We start from the raw sequence: 17,151 nt of genomic DNA on the forward strand, positions 1-17,151 counted from the left end.
AATATGGCAATTGGCAATTTTATTTATATAACATTCGCAAATAGTACATTTGACTCATACAATAACCCACCTTCGAGTGATGCTCTAGTTTCTTCATGTTTTGTTTTTTTGCGCCGGACTGAAACTGTCTTTTCACCGACATCTCTTCACCTGCACTAGTGGCCGTATCAAAGCCGTGATTGATCAGATTTCGATTCATTGCAACGGTGTCGGGTTACAGACGTGCTCCCCTTGTCACCTCTCACTCTCGCGGGGGGTGCGCGGAGAACTGAGCGGAGAACTGCGCACAGCAGCTGAGGCCCTCTGGGCGGGGCCCCCTGCGCAAGGCGGGGCCCCATGCAGCCTGCGTGATTGGCCTGTAGGGAGGGGCGGCCCTGCTTGCATACACACCCACAACTCACAGTTTTAGAGAAACAGGAACACTTACCGCTCACCACACACCTTCCTGCAGTGACATTTGAAGGACAGGGGTCCTGCAGGGAGAGCTGGTTTTGAAAGGTTAGATGAGGTGGAGTGCTGGTTGGTTGTGGGTGTGAGGTAAACAACACCTCGGAGATCAGCGTGCATGTATAATGTGCTCTCTCGCACCGGCGGCTCTGCTGGGGAGGCTGCTGATGACAAGCTGTCTGGAGAAGTCTCCTGCTCCGGCAGCATCTCTACCTCAGTCTCTCACACTGTCTGTTGTCCAGCTGTCAACTCGGTAAACTTTCTGCTTTTGTGTCCCTGTCTTTCCTTTCCCTGCCTCATACAGTCATGACTCTCTTTTTATCAGATACGTATTAACACAACACGTTTAATGATATAGAATCAGCTGTTTCTGACTTACCATAAACGTAATTTGAAATATTATTAATCATGTGAATGTGTTGGAACAAAACATTTTTTTTTTACTCCTATTTGATATTTTGTTGTGGATTTATAGCAGCAGTCAAAAAACACCAGGGCATTCCCTTTAACTTTGTACAATTTTATGAAATGCATACTAATGATATAATCAGGGTCACTGGCAGCAATGCACACATGCAGATCAAAATACAAAGATATGTACACATGTGAATTGTACACTCTTAAGGTGTGTTCAGACTGAAGGCGGAGCAAATTTCAGAGGCGGCGTGATTGCATACAAATTCAATGGACAAGGTAGTTTACTCAAGGCAGCGTGAACTGAAGCAAAAACACGTCCACACAGGTTGAAAATGCTGCAGAAAGTGTGTGCTTAAACCCGAGCTATTGTACTCCACTTTATGAACATACAGAGACAAAGAGAGTCCGGAGGAAATGACAGAAACAGCTTGAGATCAAGTTTCCAAATCTGTCCGATTCAGAGCTGTAGCACACACCTACTGTACAAAGGCACACTCTGCTCACACACACTGTTAGGTAGTTTCAGCTAACATCTGGACTCTGGGTGCATTGGCTGTTAGGCGAGGTTAAACACTCCAGCAGTAAAATTTGTGCGACTAAAGCGAGTTGAACATTTTCTCCGATTTCAGTCTGAGCACACCTTTACAGCTATCTTTAAAAATGTACCAGTGGTTTTTACCCCCCGACCTGAGTTCAATAACCTCAATTGTTCATGTCGTCCAATTGCAGCCCATTTCACTACTGATTGGTCTTCGAGAGGGCAGAGGTGCTATCTGATTGGTTGTTGTTTCAGTAGTAGATGCAAAAACAGACAGTAATGAATACTGTTGTGTTCTGAGGAGATAAAAATCACATTGACATCATTTACTCAGGGCACACACATAGAACATTTATTGCTGCGTAATCAGGCTTTAACCTTTGATGCCATATGACATAAGGATTTGTTAGGATATATATTTGAAGCTAAAACAGCCCTTGGTTGCTTCGCGTTTTTCCCTCAGCAAAACTTTAATCTCAGGGATTCTCACGGACAAACGGGAGACTTCAGGAAAAGGCAACTCTTCACCTGAAGTCATAAACACACACACACACACACACACACACACACACACACACACACACACACACACACACACACACACACACACACACACACACACACACACACACAACTGTCTTTACTGTCACCCATTAATACCTAACACCATGTGATAAAACATAGTCATCAAAGTGATTTTGCATGGTACAAAAGGTCAATCCCTCAGATTTTCTCACATCACCTAATTCTTTTTTGAGAAATGTAAAAAAGTAAGGTAATGATCAAAACACTGGGGATACAACAGTCTACCTCTAAATATCAGGCTAAAATATGAGCATGTCCTTTTGGGATGGAGCGAGAAGCAAAATAAGCTTGCATTAAAAGATGCAATGTTTTGTTCATTATTACAGTGTCAGTTTTTGATAACAAACACATGGTGTGTGTAAGGGTTGCTACAACATACTGTATGTGTGAGGAGATGGGGAAGAGAAGATGAGTGCATCAGGGTCATTTCAAGAAAAAGCATACTGTATTGCAATCCCAGAACCATGCTTAAAGAACACTAATGTGTCCATAATTGATATGTTGTGGAGTAACTCTCAAATTAAAGCTTTCTTAGAGATGGTTCCCGCTATTCAAGGTTTCTTTTTTTTTTTTTTTTTTTAGCATAAGAGGCTAAAAGCAAACAAAGTTCCCTGTGTGCAGCAAGGAAATGTCTGTGAGCTAGAACGATCCTCATGTGCTGAGTGAATATGGCTGTTCGCGTCTCTGGTTGTCCCCTGGGACTCCAACGTCTGAAAAAAAAAAAAAAATCCACGAGGAACCAGTGTCCCCAAAGAGAAATGTGCTGGAGGGAACAATCTCTTCAGCGCACAAAGTTCATTTGACATTTTTTGCTTCGTTGTTTTATACACCGTCCACACTTTAAAAAAATGTTATAAAACTGGAAGCCACTGGCAGACAAAAAGTCCTAGACGACAAGTTAAAGAGATCGTATGGGTTAAATGAAATAGGGATTAAGTAACGGCAACACTTGCCTATTCTCTTTTTCTACAAAAATAGTGGAATAGAAATCACATGGTTATCACCCAACACTGACATCTTGATACACTTCTGTATATAGGTAAAAATCTTGGTTAAATGCAATTCCCTCATGCAGTCTACGTCCCTCGCAACTCTTGTGGGTTTGTCCATTCGTCTCAAATCCTTAAGCATGGTGAGAGGAAGTGAAAAAGGAGTGTGCTTCAAGACTCACTTTATTGTCAAAAGGCTGCCCCATGCACACGTTATTGTTTCTTCTGACACAACCTGGCTCTCATTCAGACTCATTTCTTCATGTTTGAGTGAGTGTGATATGCTGGAGATAGAGAGAAAAAAATAACCAATTTCACAAATAGCTCCATGCACGGTCATACCTCCGCAATCTGTCAATTTATTTTCATTTTCCGCTGCCACTTGAGTTAACAGAGGCACAAAGCTTTGATCAGTCGATGCCCATCTCCTGTTTCAAAAATACAGAGGTATGGTGAAGTGTTGAGAGTAATCTAATTCATGCCTTGGATACCTGAGGCAGTGCTCTCACTCACGCTATGAGCACTCACTCTTGAACTATCCTCTACCTTGCATTTTTACTCTGAACTCAGCAGAAGGTCCAGAGAGAGTAGGACCTGTTGTTTCCGTCTGCCAGAACAGATGGACATTAGATCCGCTTTCTGCGTTCCCAGCCAAACAAATGACCTGCCTTCTCCTTTGCCAGCCTTCCTTCCGCCTTCAAATATTCTGCCACTTCCGAGCCTCCTCCCACTTACTTGCGGCACTGCCTCTGAAACATAAACAATCCCAAACAGTCTGTGTTGGCATGGAGAGCTATTTTCAGTTTGGGTGCTTCTATTTTTGCATTTTCGACCTCAGCTGACACCAGGAAAATAAAATTACAGTTGAGCAACAACAAGACTCTCTCGTGTCTTTGAGTTAAAGCTCTTTTGTCTCTGCTTTTACTGACTCCCTGATACAAATGGGTCTCCTGGTCTTCCAATGTGAGCAGAACCTTCCATGTCCAGCCCTTCAAGTTAAGCCCTTGGGCCTTTACTTCGCCAGGCCCCTTCGTCGCCTAACCAAGACCAGTACTCTAGGTAGCACAAAATAGGACTTGGGCTTGTCACAAATGTATAGAAAGGGGTTGAGGGGGCAAGATGAGGGTTTGGTTTTGGAATACGGGACATCGTGTGTCATCAAGCCTCTCTCTCACTGATGGAAGCAGAGAGATTGAGAGGGACAGCTATGGGTTTAGATCCAAGGAATGGAGAGACAAAGAGAGAGTGAACAGTAGGTTTCATCTGTTTTCCCGACAAGGCCCTACTGTTGTTTGGCTTGAGCTCTTCACTTTGAACCCTTGCTGACCATCTACTATTTCCCCTCTTCCTTCTCCTCTTGTATCCACCAATACCCCCGTCCAAGGGTTGGCCAAAAAGCCTTGGGGGTCAATAAGCTCCAGTCCCAGAATCTCCCGGCGGCCCTCCCTGCCCCGGGACGACAGCAGCATCCCCCCTTGGTCCAGGCTGCCTGTGCTGTTGCACTTCTTCACTGCTACGCCCGGGTACACCAGGGAGCTGGGGGACAGCAGGGATGTGAGAGACAAGCTGCTCAGCGTCTCTGACAAATGTTCACTGTTGCCCGCTTGGCTGGAGCCACAGCCCCCAATGGAAGACCCAATACCTATGCCCAGGTCCTCGTCTGAAGGGTCGATGGAGTCGTCCCGGGTGTAGCCCGGGCTGGTGCTCCCTCGGCCGCTGCTCTGGCTCCGCTGGTGGCCCTTGGTGGCCAGGAGGGTGAGGGCCGACGAGGGGGTGGGCCGCGGTCTCAGGGTCTGGACCGGGGAGGAGATGGCGGTGCTGTCTTCAGGCAGCGGGAGGGGGCACACGAGTGTTAAGGGAGGTGTCGGCAAAGACAACTCCAAGTTCTGTGGTGGGGAGATGCTGAAGCTCAGGCCCTCTTCCAGGGTGGTCTGGAGGCTGCCCTCAGAGCTGCCTGTAGCAAGGGACGAGTCACTGTGGGATGGGTACTGAAGACAGGAAGTGGAAAGGAGACAAAATAAAGTTAAGCACAAATGTTTAATCAGTAATACATATTATTTTAACAGAGCACACAATAATAGTTATAAACTGATTCTTCAACCATGCAGTTTTCATCATAATATTGGATAAAGCATCATCTGTTGTCCGGTCATTTCTCCTCCGGCATCTTTTAGTTTTTGCTTCACCATTAACAGCAATCTACTGTAATGACTCAAGCCTCTACGTCGATAACACCTCACAACTATCTTCATCCTCTTTAGTGTTTTCTAACCTGTTTGATTGTGTATGCCGCCCCTCTCGTCTTACCTGTGTGCAGAGCATCTTGCTGTGGGCCCCTGGGGAGCGGAGTGAGGCCCAGGAGGCTGCTACTGCTGGGTGGAAGAACTCTGCAGGCAGATGAAAGAGAGGAGACACGCCACTCGCTCCTCCTCCACCTTCTCCGTTTCTTTCCTGGTTGCTGCTTCTGGAAACGCCACCTAGTTGGGTTTAATGAGAAGTGGGTATCTATCATTTGTGATTCTATTTGGTATACAACCTTGTGCCAGCTCCACCACCTCCTAAAAAACTATTTTGTGTTTTTCTTTAATATTCACCAGAGAAAATGTTTGCTAAAAATATGTCTTCCAAATGTCACTCACCACCGAAATTGGAACATATTGTAAGCTGCACAAAAACCAAGTAAGACATTTAATAGAAATGGATTTTATTTGCTGGTACAAAAGCATATTTCAACCCATTTATCATTAATAGATTCCTTTGAAAATCAGCTTGGTAGTAGAGTAAAAATATTGAAATATGTTTATGTATATTTATTAATATCTGGTTTTACTCACCAGGGCTACAGTGAGGAGTGCATGTGTGTGGTCGTTGTGTTTGCATCTCCTGTATTGCAGTCTCCACATCAATCCCAGCGATGAGGGGCCTGCAGGGCTGGCCCAGGCTCTGCACCACCGTCTGGGTGGGGGGGCCTCCTGCATGACTCCCCCCCCCTCCAGCCTCATCAGAGCTACGGGAGTCACTGCTGCACCTTCCCTGGAAGAAAACAGATGAGCAGACATTAAAGAACGTACTTTCTAATTCATCTACAGGAGAGGTTAATCCAGTAGGTGTGGACTTTGACTCAATTTATAAAAAAAAACACATTGGAGATGTAGGGGAAAACACATAGACATGCTTGGGCTTATAGTCATTAGCATAGCTTGTATTAGCCTTTAGCTCTTATTCCTTCTGCAATAGGACAAGACAAGTTAAGGATTAGCATCATGTTTGTGATAATTGCTCGAAGAAGCCTGATAGAAAATGTGGAATAGAAGAAAGAAGACCCTTTGGCATCTTGCCGATATCAAACATGGCCTCTTATTCACATCACCCCTCTGGTGTTTCCTGTAAGTGCTAGGGAAGCGGGGAGGACTGATTATGAGCTGAAAGAGCCTGTAATTGACATGTTAATTTTAAATATCGTGACAATAAATGTTTGGATATAAATGTGCCTGTGTGTGATGGCTGCAACAGCTGGAAGTGGAAGCAGGAGGTAGATTAGGGCAGTTCAGATTTGTAAGCTTACCTCGTACGTTTTAATTACCATCATGAAGGGACTGCAGAATCATTTGTGCGTGTTCGTGCACAGGAGTGTGTGTGTGGGTACTCTTTTGTGCTCCCACTAGTGTATTGTATCTCGGAGTTGTTCAGTCCTAGCCACTGAACAGCCCCCTTTCAAGTAGACAGCCACCCACACCCAAACACACCTCAAACAGGCTTTGCACACACAATCTTTTTTACCAAACAATGTTTGACATATAAAATCCCTAACCTCAGATCCTGCCTCACCTTCTGCCTTTCCCTCTTATCTATTTTCATATCCCCCTTTCTCTAATGAGCATTGGTTCACAGCCATGCTTGGCGATTGCAGGCTTATCTGGATATCCTCAACCAAGCAGCATTACCCCATTACAGTGGAGGATATCTAGGAAGGACGGACGATAAGGAAAAGAGATAGAGGTGTGCAATTACCAGAGGGGCAACGCTGGGAGAGTAGAAGCATGCACGATAAAGTGGAAATGGGGAGAGTGGGTGTAAGAGATGGAGGCAAGAGAGCCACCCAGGACAGGCACTAGGGAGAGCCTAGTTTTATTCATGAGCCGAGACTGTGGATTCTTCAAAGACAAGATAGTAACCACTGACACACAGAGAGACAGAGATAAAGGGGCCTCTGGAACCAAAGGTGTGGACTGTAATTCACAGGAGCGCCTACAGCATAGCTAGCCAAAGGTTTTATTATGGTCATTTGTTTTGTGCTTCCTTGATTAAATATAACAAATGATCGGATAGAAAATACTATTGTTTGTGTTCACCCTTTGGGAGCATAAGGACAAAGTACCATGTCAAGTACAAACTAGTGGGCATAAGTGAAATGAGGATGCATTGTTATGAGAGTGGTTACTGCAGCTTTTTCTTGATCTAAAACTTTATTTTTTAACACAAAAAGACTTTCTGAGAAGATCTGACAAGCGGGTATGCAGCCCAACTAAATAAACCAGGTGCTGACATTAATAGATGTTCAGTCCCTGGCTCTATAGGTCACATAGTCACTAATCACTCCCTGCGAGGTGTTACTGGAATGAACATCATTATAGCAGGATTTCTATCCAAGCAGCCTGAATAGCAACTACTTGGCAAGGCAATAAAACTAAATCTTTGCAAAATGCACATTATTACCACTTTAAAAAAAATGGGATCTAACTTTGTAGCGTATTAAAAACAACATTTTAATGACCTCGCAATGTCTTTTTTTCATTCGTTAATGAGTCCTGGGGATATGCGTATATATTTATTAGCACTCAGTACTTTTTAAAGCCTGAGGCACACATATGCTACAAAAGGCCCAAGGGCCAATTGAATCCGTCCCGCAATCGCCACAAAGCAAAATGATCAATAAAACATATTATTATGTTAATAAATCACAAGGCGTATGAGTACAATGTGTTTTTATGTTTCAATTAAAATGTCTGATGTGTTACTCTCACTTCTGTTATCTAAGGCAGTTATGGCCGTCTGGAAAAATCCCCCCCCCCTCTGCTCACACGCACCTTGCATTCTTGCGGCAGCAGCTGATAGGAGGTGTGTTCGTCCAGGCTGAGGTCATCTGGCAGGGCGGGGGACGAGGACTTGTCTGACATTTGCTCTGACCTCAGGGATGCCTGCTCAATCTCTGCCATCCTGATCTGCTGCAAAAAGTTACCTCTGTTATTCATGCCTTAAGACGGGAAGGGAGGGGAAATAGGAGCAGCAAACATTTGAGACTTCCTGGAATTAACAGCGCATTGTCTTATCAGTGCTAAATATAATGCATGATTTATTCTATTGTTCACAACAACCATGACTGACCTCAGTGTATTATATCTTTGTATACATAGATATTACAATTCTAAAGGATCAGCAACACTGTTTTGAAGATGTCTCTCATTATTCATTTATGGTTTACATAGAGATACTCCTATAGGCCCATATGAGCTACACAGACAGGTAAATAGGTAAAACCTCCGCCAAGTTTCCATATGCTTCACCAGATGTTGACAATTCAAAGTGGCCAAAATGCCGAGGCACCTGTTTGTAAAGAGAGCAAGGTGAGAGATTTAAAAAAAGAATAACAACATTGCTTTGTCATCATTCATTGAGCAACATTTGTGAAGAGAGAGAGGCTGAATGAGCGGCGAGAGGCAGATATCCAAGCAGTGCGTACACAGCAGGTGTGTGTGTGCATGTACATGTAAGTGAGAGTGAAGAGATGTCTTTCTGGCCATCAAGAGTGAAGTTGTAGCTGCACCAGACCCTCATAATTCTACCCCTACAGCCGACTGAGTATGTTTTCAAACACAGGTGTACATTGACATGAGTTTGCTGTTTGTAATGGCGTTTCATAATCCTTGAAATACTCTCACACATGTACAGCAACCTTTACGAAAAAACCCAAATAATTAGGAAGTGACAACAATTACTCAAACTGTTACTACTTTCTCTCTCCCTCTCATGTCTTCAACATCATCTCCAGCTAGGTTTGCTCAGCAGGCAGATCATTTGGCAAGTGGGTTTGAAAATCGTGCGACGTAAGCCTTCTGTGAGCTTTTCCCCTGTCCTTCCCCTTACAGCGCTTTAAGTTCACACATTTCAAAATATACTGGAAACAGTGAGCTGGAGTGGAATTCAGGGTTCTGGGGGTGCTATGGTGAGCTCAAGCAGTGCTTTCTTTAAAGAGACGGAGCAATAAATAGCCAGAGAGAAGCATTAAGAAGGGTACTTAAAACGGGCCCAGTGAAATCCAATGGAGTGAGGCCTGTTAGCGATAAATTAACACGTACCCGTAGGAGAGAAAGAAAAGGAGGTTCATAGAGAACGATTCATGGCTGATATGCACCAGTACATTACCATTGCCCAAAGGGGGGGAAGGAAAGAAAGAGATAGAGAAAGAGAGAGAGGTGGGATGAGACAAGGAAGCAAAGCAGAGGTAATGCAACTCATTAATTTAAAGGAGCACTTTTTCTGTTTTATTTCTGTACACCGGCCCTCTCTCTACTTTAGCAGTGCCTTATCTGCGGATTTACTGTTGGCTTGTAAATGGCTTGAAAAAGGTCCATGGGAATCATTTGTTGGTACATTTATTTTGGAAGTTAATGGAAACTACTTCTCGTGTTCTTGACTGTGCCTCTGGGGACAATGAAAAAGGCAAGATGAATACAGGGGGAGTTGCTTCCAGGGTCACTGCAGAGATATTAAAGGCTTCACTATGGGACTCAGGCAAGACCCGATTGAAAATGTCCATTGCAGCCTGACAGTGAAAAAGGAAAAGCATTGTTTTCTTTTTCATCAATGCCACTGGGAGGCAATGATACTAGAAGATAGAGTGAGTTGGCAAAAATAATAAGCTTGACTGATATCTCAGGGCCTGAGGGCCACAGTGACTGACGCATGCTAGTGTGGACACGATAAGCATTTATGTTAAACAAATTACACCAGCAGTCAAATTATAATTTTCTACAACATACAGGAGCAAAAACAAGCACAGCTCCAAATCGTCCTGTTTGCTGTCTATAACTTTCAGGTCGACCTAAAGACCACTCTGCTGAACATAGCTGATTTCAATGATTTGGTAATATGTATTCCAATGTTTGTATCATAGTTGCTTTTAAGTAATATACATGTATGTTACACAATACAGAACATCTACACAGTATATTCTGCAAATCATTTCTTCTAATTTCTTTAACCTGCCAATACGACTGTGCACCCCAGTTCTCTCATTATGGGATATCTTTTGCCTGACCAATGCAGGCTCTGCTGATGTAATACATATGTTTTAGCCCTGTGCCTGTTCAGGTAGTTTTCTGAACTTTAAAACAGCTTCCTAAAATCTGATGCCGCCTTCCATGACTGCACTCAGAGAAATGATGGTGTTTACTGCTAATGTATGATAGCTGCTGAACAAATGGAAACAGCCTTCAGTAATCCATTGAACTGTTCGCTGAACACTAAGATCAGTCAGTCAGTCTCTCTTAATTAGGCAGCTACTTTATGAATATGCCCCCTGACGCACACTTTGCACCCAGGTGTCCTGCTGTGTCTGCCTGTCCGCTTAATCACAAAAAACATTGTACATAACACAGAAGTGAAAGAACATCTGTCTAAAAAATGACACACACCCACACAGGATCTATCTCCCACACATAAATGAACAGCATGCTCGTTTGATGGTTAAGTTCATGGGAAATTATAGGATAACAGTACAGGATCAGATACAGCAAATCAGAGATAAACAAAGGGGAAAGCCAGAGGGGCAAAGGGACACATGGAAAGAGGAAGCGTGAAAGAGGTAGGACAGATTGATAGTTTGACAGCATCTGCAGACAGGCAGAAAGCAGTCTGACAGGTGAGGAGGGGTAGAGCCCAGTTATTGCTCCTTCTGAGCTGACCCGCTGCACTTTGTCATTATGATGGACAACACTGGCACCGGATAGTAAGTTCAACAGTGTGGTTTATACAGCTTTTCCTGCTTACAAAATACCCCAAAATACAAGCACGAGTGGAGTTGAGTGTTAGTGCGTGCATGCATGCAAATCAGGGATGGCTGCATGTGTGTTAGCATGCAACGGGCCTCATTAATCCACATTTCTGCACATATGGAGAGTTGATACACAATAATGATGCATTTATACTGAGTTATACTGTGAAATAATAACACATACAGTAGTTGATGCCCTTTACAGTTAATTCACTTTTCATACAATCTGCATTGTGTAATGAATGAAGCCCTTTGTGAGTATGTTAGTGAAAGTACAAGCAAATGCATGTTTCTGAGAGTGTCCCTGCATGCATGTAATCTGCAACAAAACATCATGGTTGTGTTTGTGCCAAAAAGTGTTTGTCTTGTATGTGAGTCAGTTTGTGTATTCAGGTTCAGGCAGAAATTGGTTTTGCACAACAAACCCTGTGTGTGCATGTATGTGTACTTACTGGCGTCTATTGTATATTTTGACATTTGTGTCTACTTTATTTTCATCCAACACCTGGGGTCATGTTTACCAAACATCTCAGAAGACAGAATCAGGCTTAATGGACCAAAACCTCTTAGAATGATCCATATTCAGTCCCACTTTCAGGCAAAGGGGTAAAAGCATTTTGAAAATCAAGTTTTTCAAAATTTTCTATGATTGCTCCATCTACAAATCTGTGTCCAGAACATTTTTAAATTTAAATGTATTTGACAGCAAGAATCTGATTTGGGCTCCTCACATCTGTGACAGCACTAATGTATTTCGGAGCTTCAAAGCTGACCTGGTTCTTTCCCACCACTGAACATTCAAATAAAACGAGACTTAAATATCCTGGAATATTTTGAATTATGAGCGTAGCCATTGGTAAGATGTCCTGACTGAACACGGCAACTTAACCATGTCGTTTTCCAATAGACGGTGCGTACTCTGCAATCAGTTGATATCTCAGTCTGGCTGCTTTGTGGACGACTGAAAGTGCTGCCCTCTTTCTCTAACTGAACACAGCTGTCAAGGAACATTCTTTTGCTCGAAAAACTATGTTCCTGGGTGCATTTTTTAAATGACATTGTTAAAAGCATCTAGCCACATGGTTGCTAAAATGGCCCTATCCCAACACAGGTTTTTTTTTTATTATTAAAAGGTTTCATATTCTAAGGTGGAAGTATATTTAAATGCAGCAAAGCCACTTACAGTCACTGACATGTTTGATCAACATTGGCCTCCAGGTTGGTCCACTAAAACTCAGTGGGGAGAAACTGTCACTAAAAATTATCATGTTAAAATGTGTGTCTATTTATAGCACTGTGGATAGTCGTGTCAGCCAACTGTTTGGAAAGAAAGATGGATGCTTGTGGTTCAGTTTTTCTTTGTAACTTCAAACCACAAGGAGGATTTAATATCTGGGGTTACTGGCCTCAACAGGTGTGTGTGTGTGTGTGTGTGTGTGTGTGTGTGTGTGTGTGTGTGTGTGTGTGTGTGTGTGTGTGTGTGTGTGTCGCATTATATGGGTGTTTTCATTCAGGTCATGGTGGTACCTCTTGTGGGTGGCCCTTGCAATCTCTGCAGATGGGTGGAGGAGAAGAATAATGGTGGAAGACAGAACCGGAGAGGTTGTCGATCATCAGCATCTCCCCCTCCAGTGAATCCTTGATCAAGAGAGATACGCTGTCCAGCCATTGGCTCTCCTGGAACACATACACACACACCCACACACAGACATACACACGGACACATACACACGGGACGCAGGCCAGCAGACCAGTATTGCACGCAGGTGCCAACAGGTGCACATGCGGACATGCGAGGACAAAAAACACGCAGGGAAATGCATAAACATCGTAAGAGTTAGAATTATGTCAGTGTGCACACGCAGGTATGCTGTTACACTTTATGAACTCACAGACAAATGCACACAGTCACACATGCATATACACCCCCACACAATTTCACATTGAACAATTTCAAAGATTCCCCCAAAAAAGAAAAAGAAACCTTCTCAAATGTTTTCTCTGTGTCGGAGATCAAGTACAAATACAACAAATCCCTCTGTCGGGCTTAAGGGCTAAACACTGCTCTCTTTTGAAAAAGACTCAATAATTCTCAATAATATGAATTCAAACCCTCATTAGCCAGTAACACATCATTTTACTATTAAAGCCTTCAGCACTGCAAGTGGTGCAATTACATTTGATATATCACCTCAATTAGGCTGTTCAATACCTTATTGAAACAATTTAAGATTTAAGCATTTGCTTTGTGCTCTGGGTTTTATTAGGTTTAAAGCAATTTAGACTGAATCCGTCAGGGTTTTTACTGTGACTTAAATGATACCTCCTTGCTTGAATCTCATCTGCCAGATTGTTTTTTTCTCAGAAACCAATCTGGCACAAAAAGAACTACTGACAGCAAAAGGAATATACTTTTAGGAGTGATTTCTGTGTTTCTTGGCCAGGCATGGTATTTTACAATGTATTATTTGCATTGTGCCTGTGGCGCATTCACAACAGCCAGAATAACTTTATTACATCAGCAGATATATCCCAAAAGATACTGTGAAACAAGGTCACTCCTCTTCAATCCCCACACATGCCTATTTTCATAACACATTTCTGCAACACCGATTACAGGACTATACTTAGATATCTTATGCAAACACACATTTTTGACTTATGCTGTTGTATTACAATCACTCATGGCTTGTGTTTTGAGGGGGCTACAAATCCAAGAGATAAGTAACTGTACTCCCAGCTATATATAAATATACCTACACCGTGCTGGTTAATGAAACAGTGTTGCAGTGCCACAATTTATTAAAAGACAAACTGGCAGTACGGCTGACGCTGCCATATCCAGCTCTTAAATACATGTGTTTAAATTAAAAGAGCATTTCTTTCTCACACACACACATACATACATTCTGTGAAGGTGGGGAGCTTGATATAAAAACAAATTTTTTGATTGACTGTGGTGGCCTCCATTAATAACTGTATTAGTGGACAACAATGGGCCCGTCTACAGGGAATGGGAGTTGAGAGAGAGAGAGAGGAGAGAGCTGAAATTAATTACTGCGTCTATCTGACTGTCACTGGCTCAGCTATTATCTCTCTCACTCTCTCTGTGTCGACTTCCTACAGTGTCGCCTGTAGTCCCTGTGCAATATATTACTACTGTTTCACCATAGAGTCGATGGAAAATGACTTTTTCAGAGTGTATGATGGCATATTATAGAATGTTCTAGTTGCAGCATGGGCTGGACCAAAGAGTTACACACTTTGAAGATTCGTTCATCGCATTGACAATTACATTCTGCATATCTGTCATTTCTGAATAGTTGCAAAATTCAAGTATTAAACAATTTTTAGAATTTGAATCCAAGGGTGGCTGCATTTCCAATATTTCCAGAGTGTTGTTAACTTCTCCAGATGTAATCATTTTTTCCAAAATGCACAACAACATGTTTATATCTATCAAAATACCCAGCACTCCCTTCTAAATCTTTCAAAAATATTTTCACTGCGGTCAACAAAATAATTGCTGTACCTTTCTGAGGTGCACATGAAGGGAGGGACACACTGCTGAGTGATACATATGAAAAATAGTTGATATATATATATTTTAAAAAAAACGCATTCCAGCTGGAGATGCTGCTCGTAATATTTGGACAGTATGTTGAGATTTAAATAATATAATAGCGGCACAGCATATTTAAACATTTTTGGGTTTCTGTCAAATTCCTCGCAAGTTCTCCACCACACACACACACACAGACAGACAGACAGACAGACAGACAGACACACAGACAGACAGACAGACAGACAGACAGACAGACAGACAGACAGACAGACAGACAGACAGACAGACAGACAGACAGACAGACAGACAGACAGACAGACAGACAGACACACACACACACACACACACACACACACACACACACACACACACACACACACAGACAGACACACAGACAGACAGACAGACAGACAGACAGACAGACAGACAGACAGACAGACAGACAGACAGACAGACAGACAGACAGACAGACAGACACACACACACACACACACACACACACACACACACACACACACTCTCCAACCCCAGGACCTGTGCTCTAAATAAATTGCATCGGTCTGCGAGGCCCCTTATTGCATCACTCGAGAGACAGAGGATGAGCGGGGGAGACAGAGAGAGAGATAGGGAGAGGGGGAGGGTGCTGCCAGTGTTTTCTCCATGGTCTGCATTACGTTCGTTTGTCACGCTGAGCTAAAAATGACTCCATGCAGCCAACTTTAGCTCTACACAGGTGAGACTCTTCACAGCAGCCGGTGAGTCATCTTTATGTGTGTCCCTGCGTGGATATCTCAGACTATCTTTAGCTATTTCATAATGGAAGCTTGTGCCTCTGCTGTCAGACTGTGAGTAGAAATGAAAGGATGATTTCAAAAATGTAACGTCTGCATGTGCAGAAAGTGTCATGAGAGTACTGAAAGGTTGATGAAGCTTAAATGAATAGAAGATTGATCAACATTAGATTGAAGTTGCTATAACTATAGTGAAACACAAACAAAAACGTACTTTCATCTGCTTAATATCGCTTAAGAAGCTTGTTTTCCTTTTAGAAAATAATTTTAATTTCAGGCCTTTTACTTTTATATGAATAGATTTCTTAATATGTTGCTCTTGTTCAACGTTGCAAATAAGGCGCCGCTTGGTGTCTCTTTCCTTTTTATCTCTCTTTTCTTTGTATCTCCTCTCTTTGTGTAGATGTTTAACCTTCCTTAGACCCTTTCCTTCCTCAAAAGATGTGCAAAAGAAAAGAAAGAAAAGTAGAAAAAGAATATTGCAAAGAGATTGATAAAACGCCTGAGTGTAATCACTGCAAGTCGTCGCCAGTCATTTGCACAAAAAGAAAAAAAGTCTTCTCTCTCTCACCCGTCAGCCACATCCAGGCACGACTCAGACATTACTGCCATATTGTTGACCTCTTTTGTATTCTTCCAGTTTTTGAATCAAATATGTAATTTTCTCTGCATGATGCAAGGCATTGATACCGTGTAAGAGAAGCTAACTGACAGCCAGAGGAGCGGAACATAATATCCAGCTGATACTGCGTCTGAACAAAACTCATATCATTCTACATAATACCACCGCACACTGGGTCTACATTAAACATATTAAAGTAACTCTAATGGAATTATAGGACCTTCATATTGGTTTATTTTCATTTAACCCTCCTGTTATCCTTGGAGTCAATTTGACCCCATTCAATGTTTAACGTATCGAAAAAAATGGTTCACATTATTTTGTTTGCTTAGTATTTCATGACGTCTCCTAATTTAGTGAGGACTAAGGGGTAAACATAAAATAAACATGAAGATCTTTTTTAAATGTCCTGTACGCACCTTGTACGCATCGGTGTTCCTTGGGGTCGATTTGACCCCAGGCTGTTTTAGTAGTGTAAAACATGTAAACATTTCAACATTTTACACATATTTGTGTTGATTGTGTAGGATGATATTGAGGTGACTATTACATGCAAATGTATCATTGTAAAACAAAACTAGCCTCTGCTATAGTTATTGGTCCTTTAACAACATTCAACATTACAGTCAGTACACACACACACACACACATGTTCAGAATTACCCTAAAGATTAAAGTTAACAAAAGAAAAGATTACAGGGTCTACATATGGTCGGATACCAAAGAGGCCTGCGAATTTCACCGGTCGTGAAAAAGTAGTATTACAGTGTAATTTCCACAAACATTATTGGAAGTTTTTTGTAGGTTTAGTACAAGTTAACAAATCGAAAGGGAAGGGTACGACCTTAATTACGAGTTTACAGACACATTATTCTTTTATGTGTCTTTGCGAAGAACGTAACAGGTAGACTGTGACCTTGGTCCTTGTAATATAAATTTTTGTATATGTAATTATTTTGTATGCGCTTTAATCGTGCTGGGTAGCGGCCTAAAAGAACTACGGGATCTCTAAGTAAAATTGGGAGGACCAATAGGAGTCTTAAATGAAATGTTGTGTTGTATAAATATTAGGTTTGTGTTATAGTTGTGGCGAGTGGAGAGAAATGTGTTGTGTTTGTGTGGTGATGTATTTTGATAAGTGTGT

General features: G+C 42.3%; 1 protein-coding gene across 2 annotated transcripts; it reads right to left on the minus strand.

Moving 5' to 3' along the window:
- Nucleotides 1-951: 951 nt before the first annotated feature.
- LOC104953836 (voltage-dependent T-type calcium channel subunit alpha-1I-like) lies at nucleotides 952-14,827 on the minus strand. 2 transcript variants are annotated; one of them, XM_010780860.1, is made up of 5 exons: nucleotides 12,557-14,827; nucleotides 8,064-8,198; nucleotides 5,811-6,009; nucleotides 5,284-5,453; nucleotides 952-4,964 (listed from the first exon to the last, which is right to left on the minus strand). In XM_010780860.1, the coding sequence occupies exons 1-5, from the start codon at nucleotides 12,647-12,649 to the stop codon at nucleotides 4,236-4,238; spliced, it is 1,326 nt and encodes a 441-aa protein (XP_010779162.1). In that variant the 5' UTR covers nucleotides 12,650-14,827; the 3' UTR covers nucleotides 952-4,235. The 2 variants fall into 2 exon arrangements, with proteins under 2 accessions (XP_010779162.1, XP_010779160.1); XM_010780858.1 differs by having other exon boundaries at nucleotides 8,064-8,201.
- Nucleotides 14,828-17,151: the final 2,324 nt, after the last annotated feature.

Source organism: Notothenia coriiceps, unplaced genomic scaffold (genome assembly GCF_000735185.1).
Source record: "Notothenia coriiceps isolate Sejong01 unplaced genomic scaffold, NC01 NC01_scaffold00022212, whole genome shotgun sequence".
Taxonomy (NCBI): Eukaryota; Metazoa; Chordata; class Actinopteri; order Perciformes; family Nototheniidae; genus Notothenia; species Notothenia coriiceps.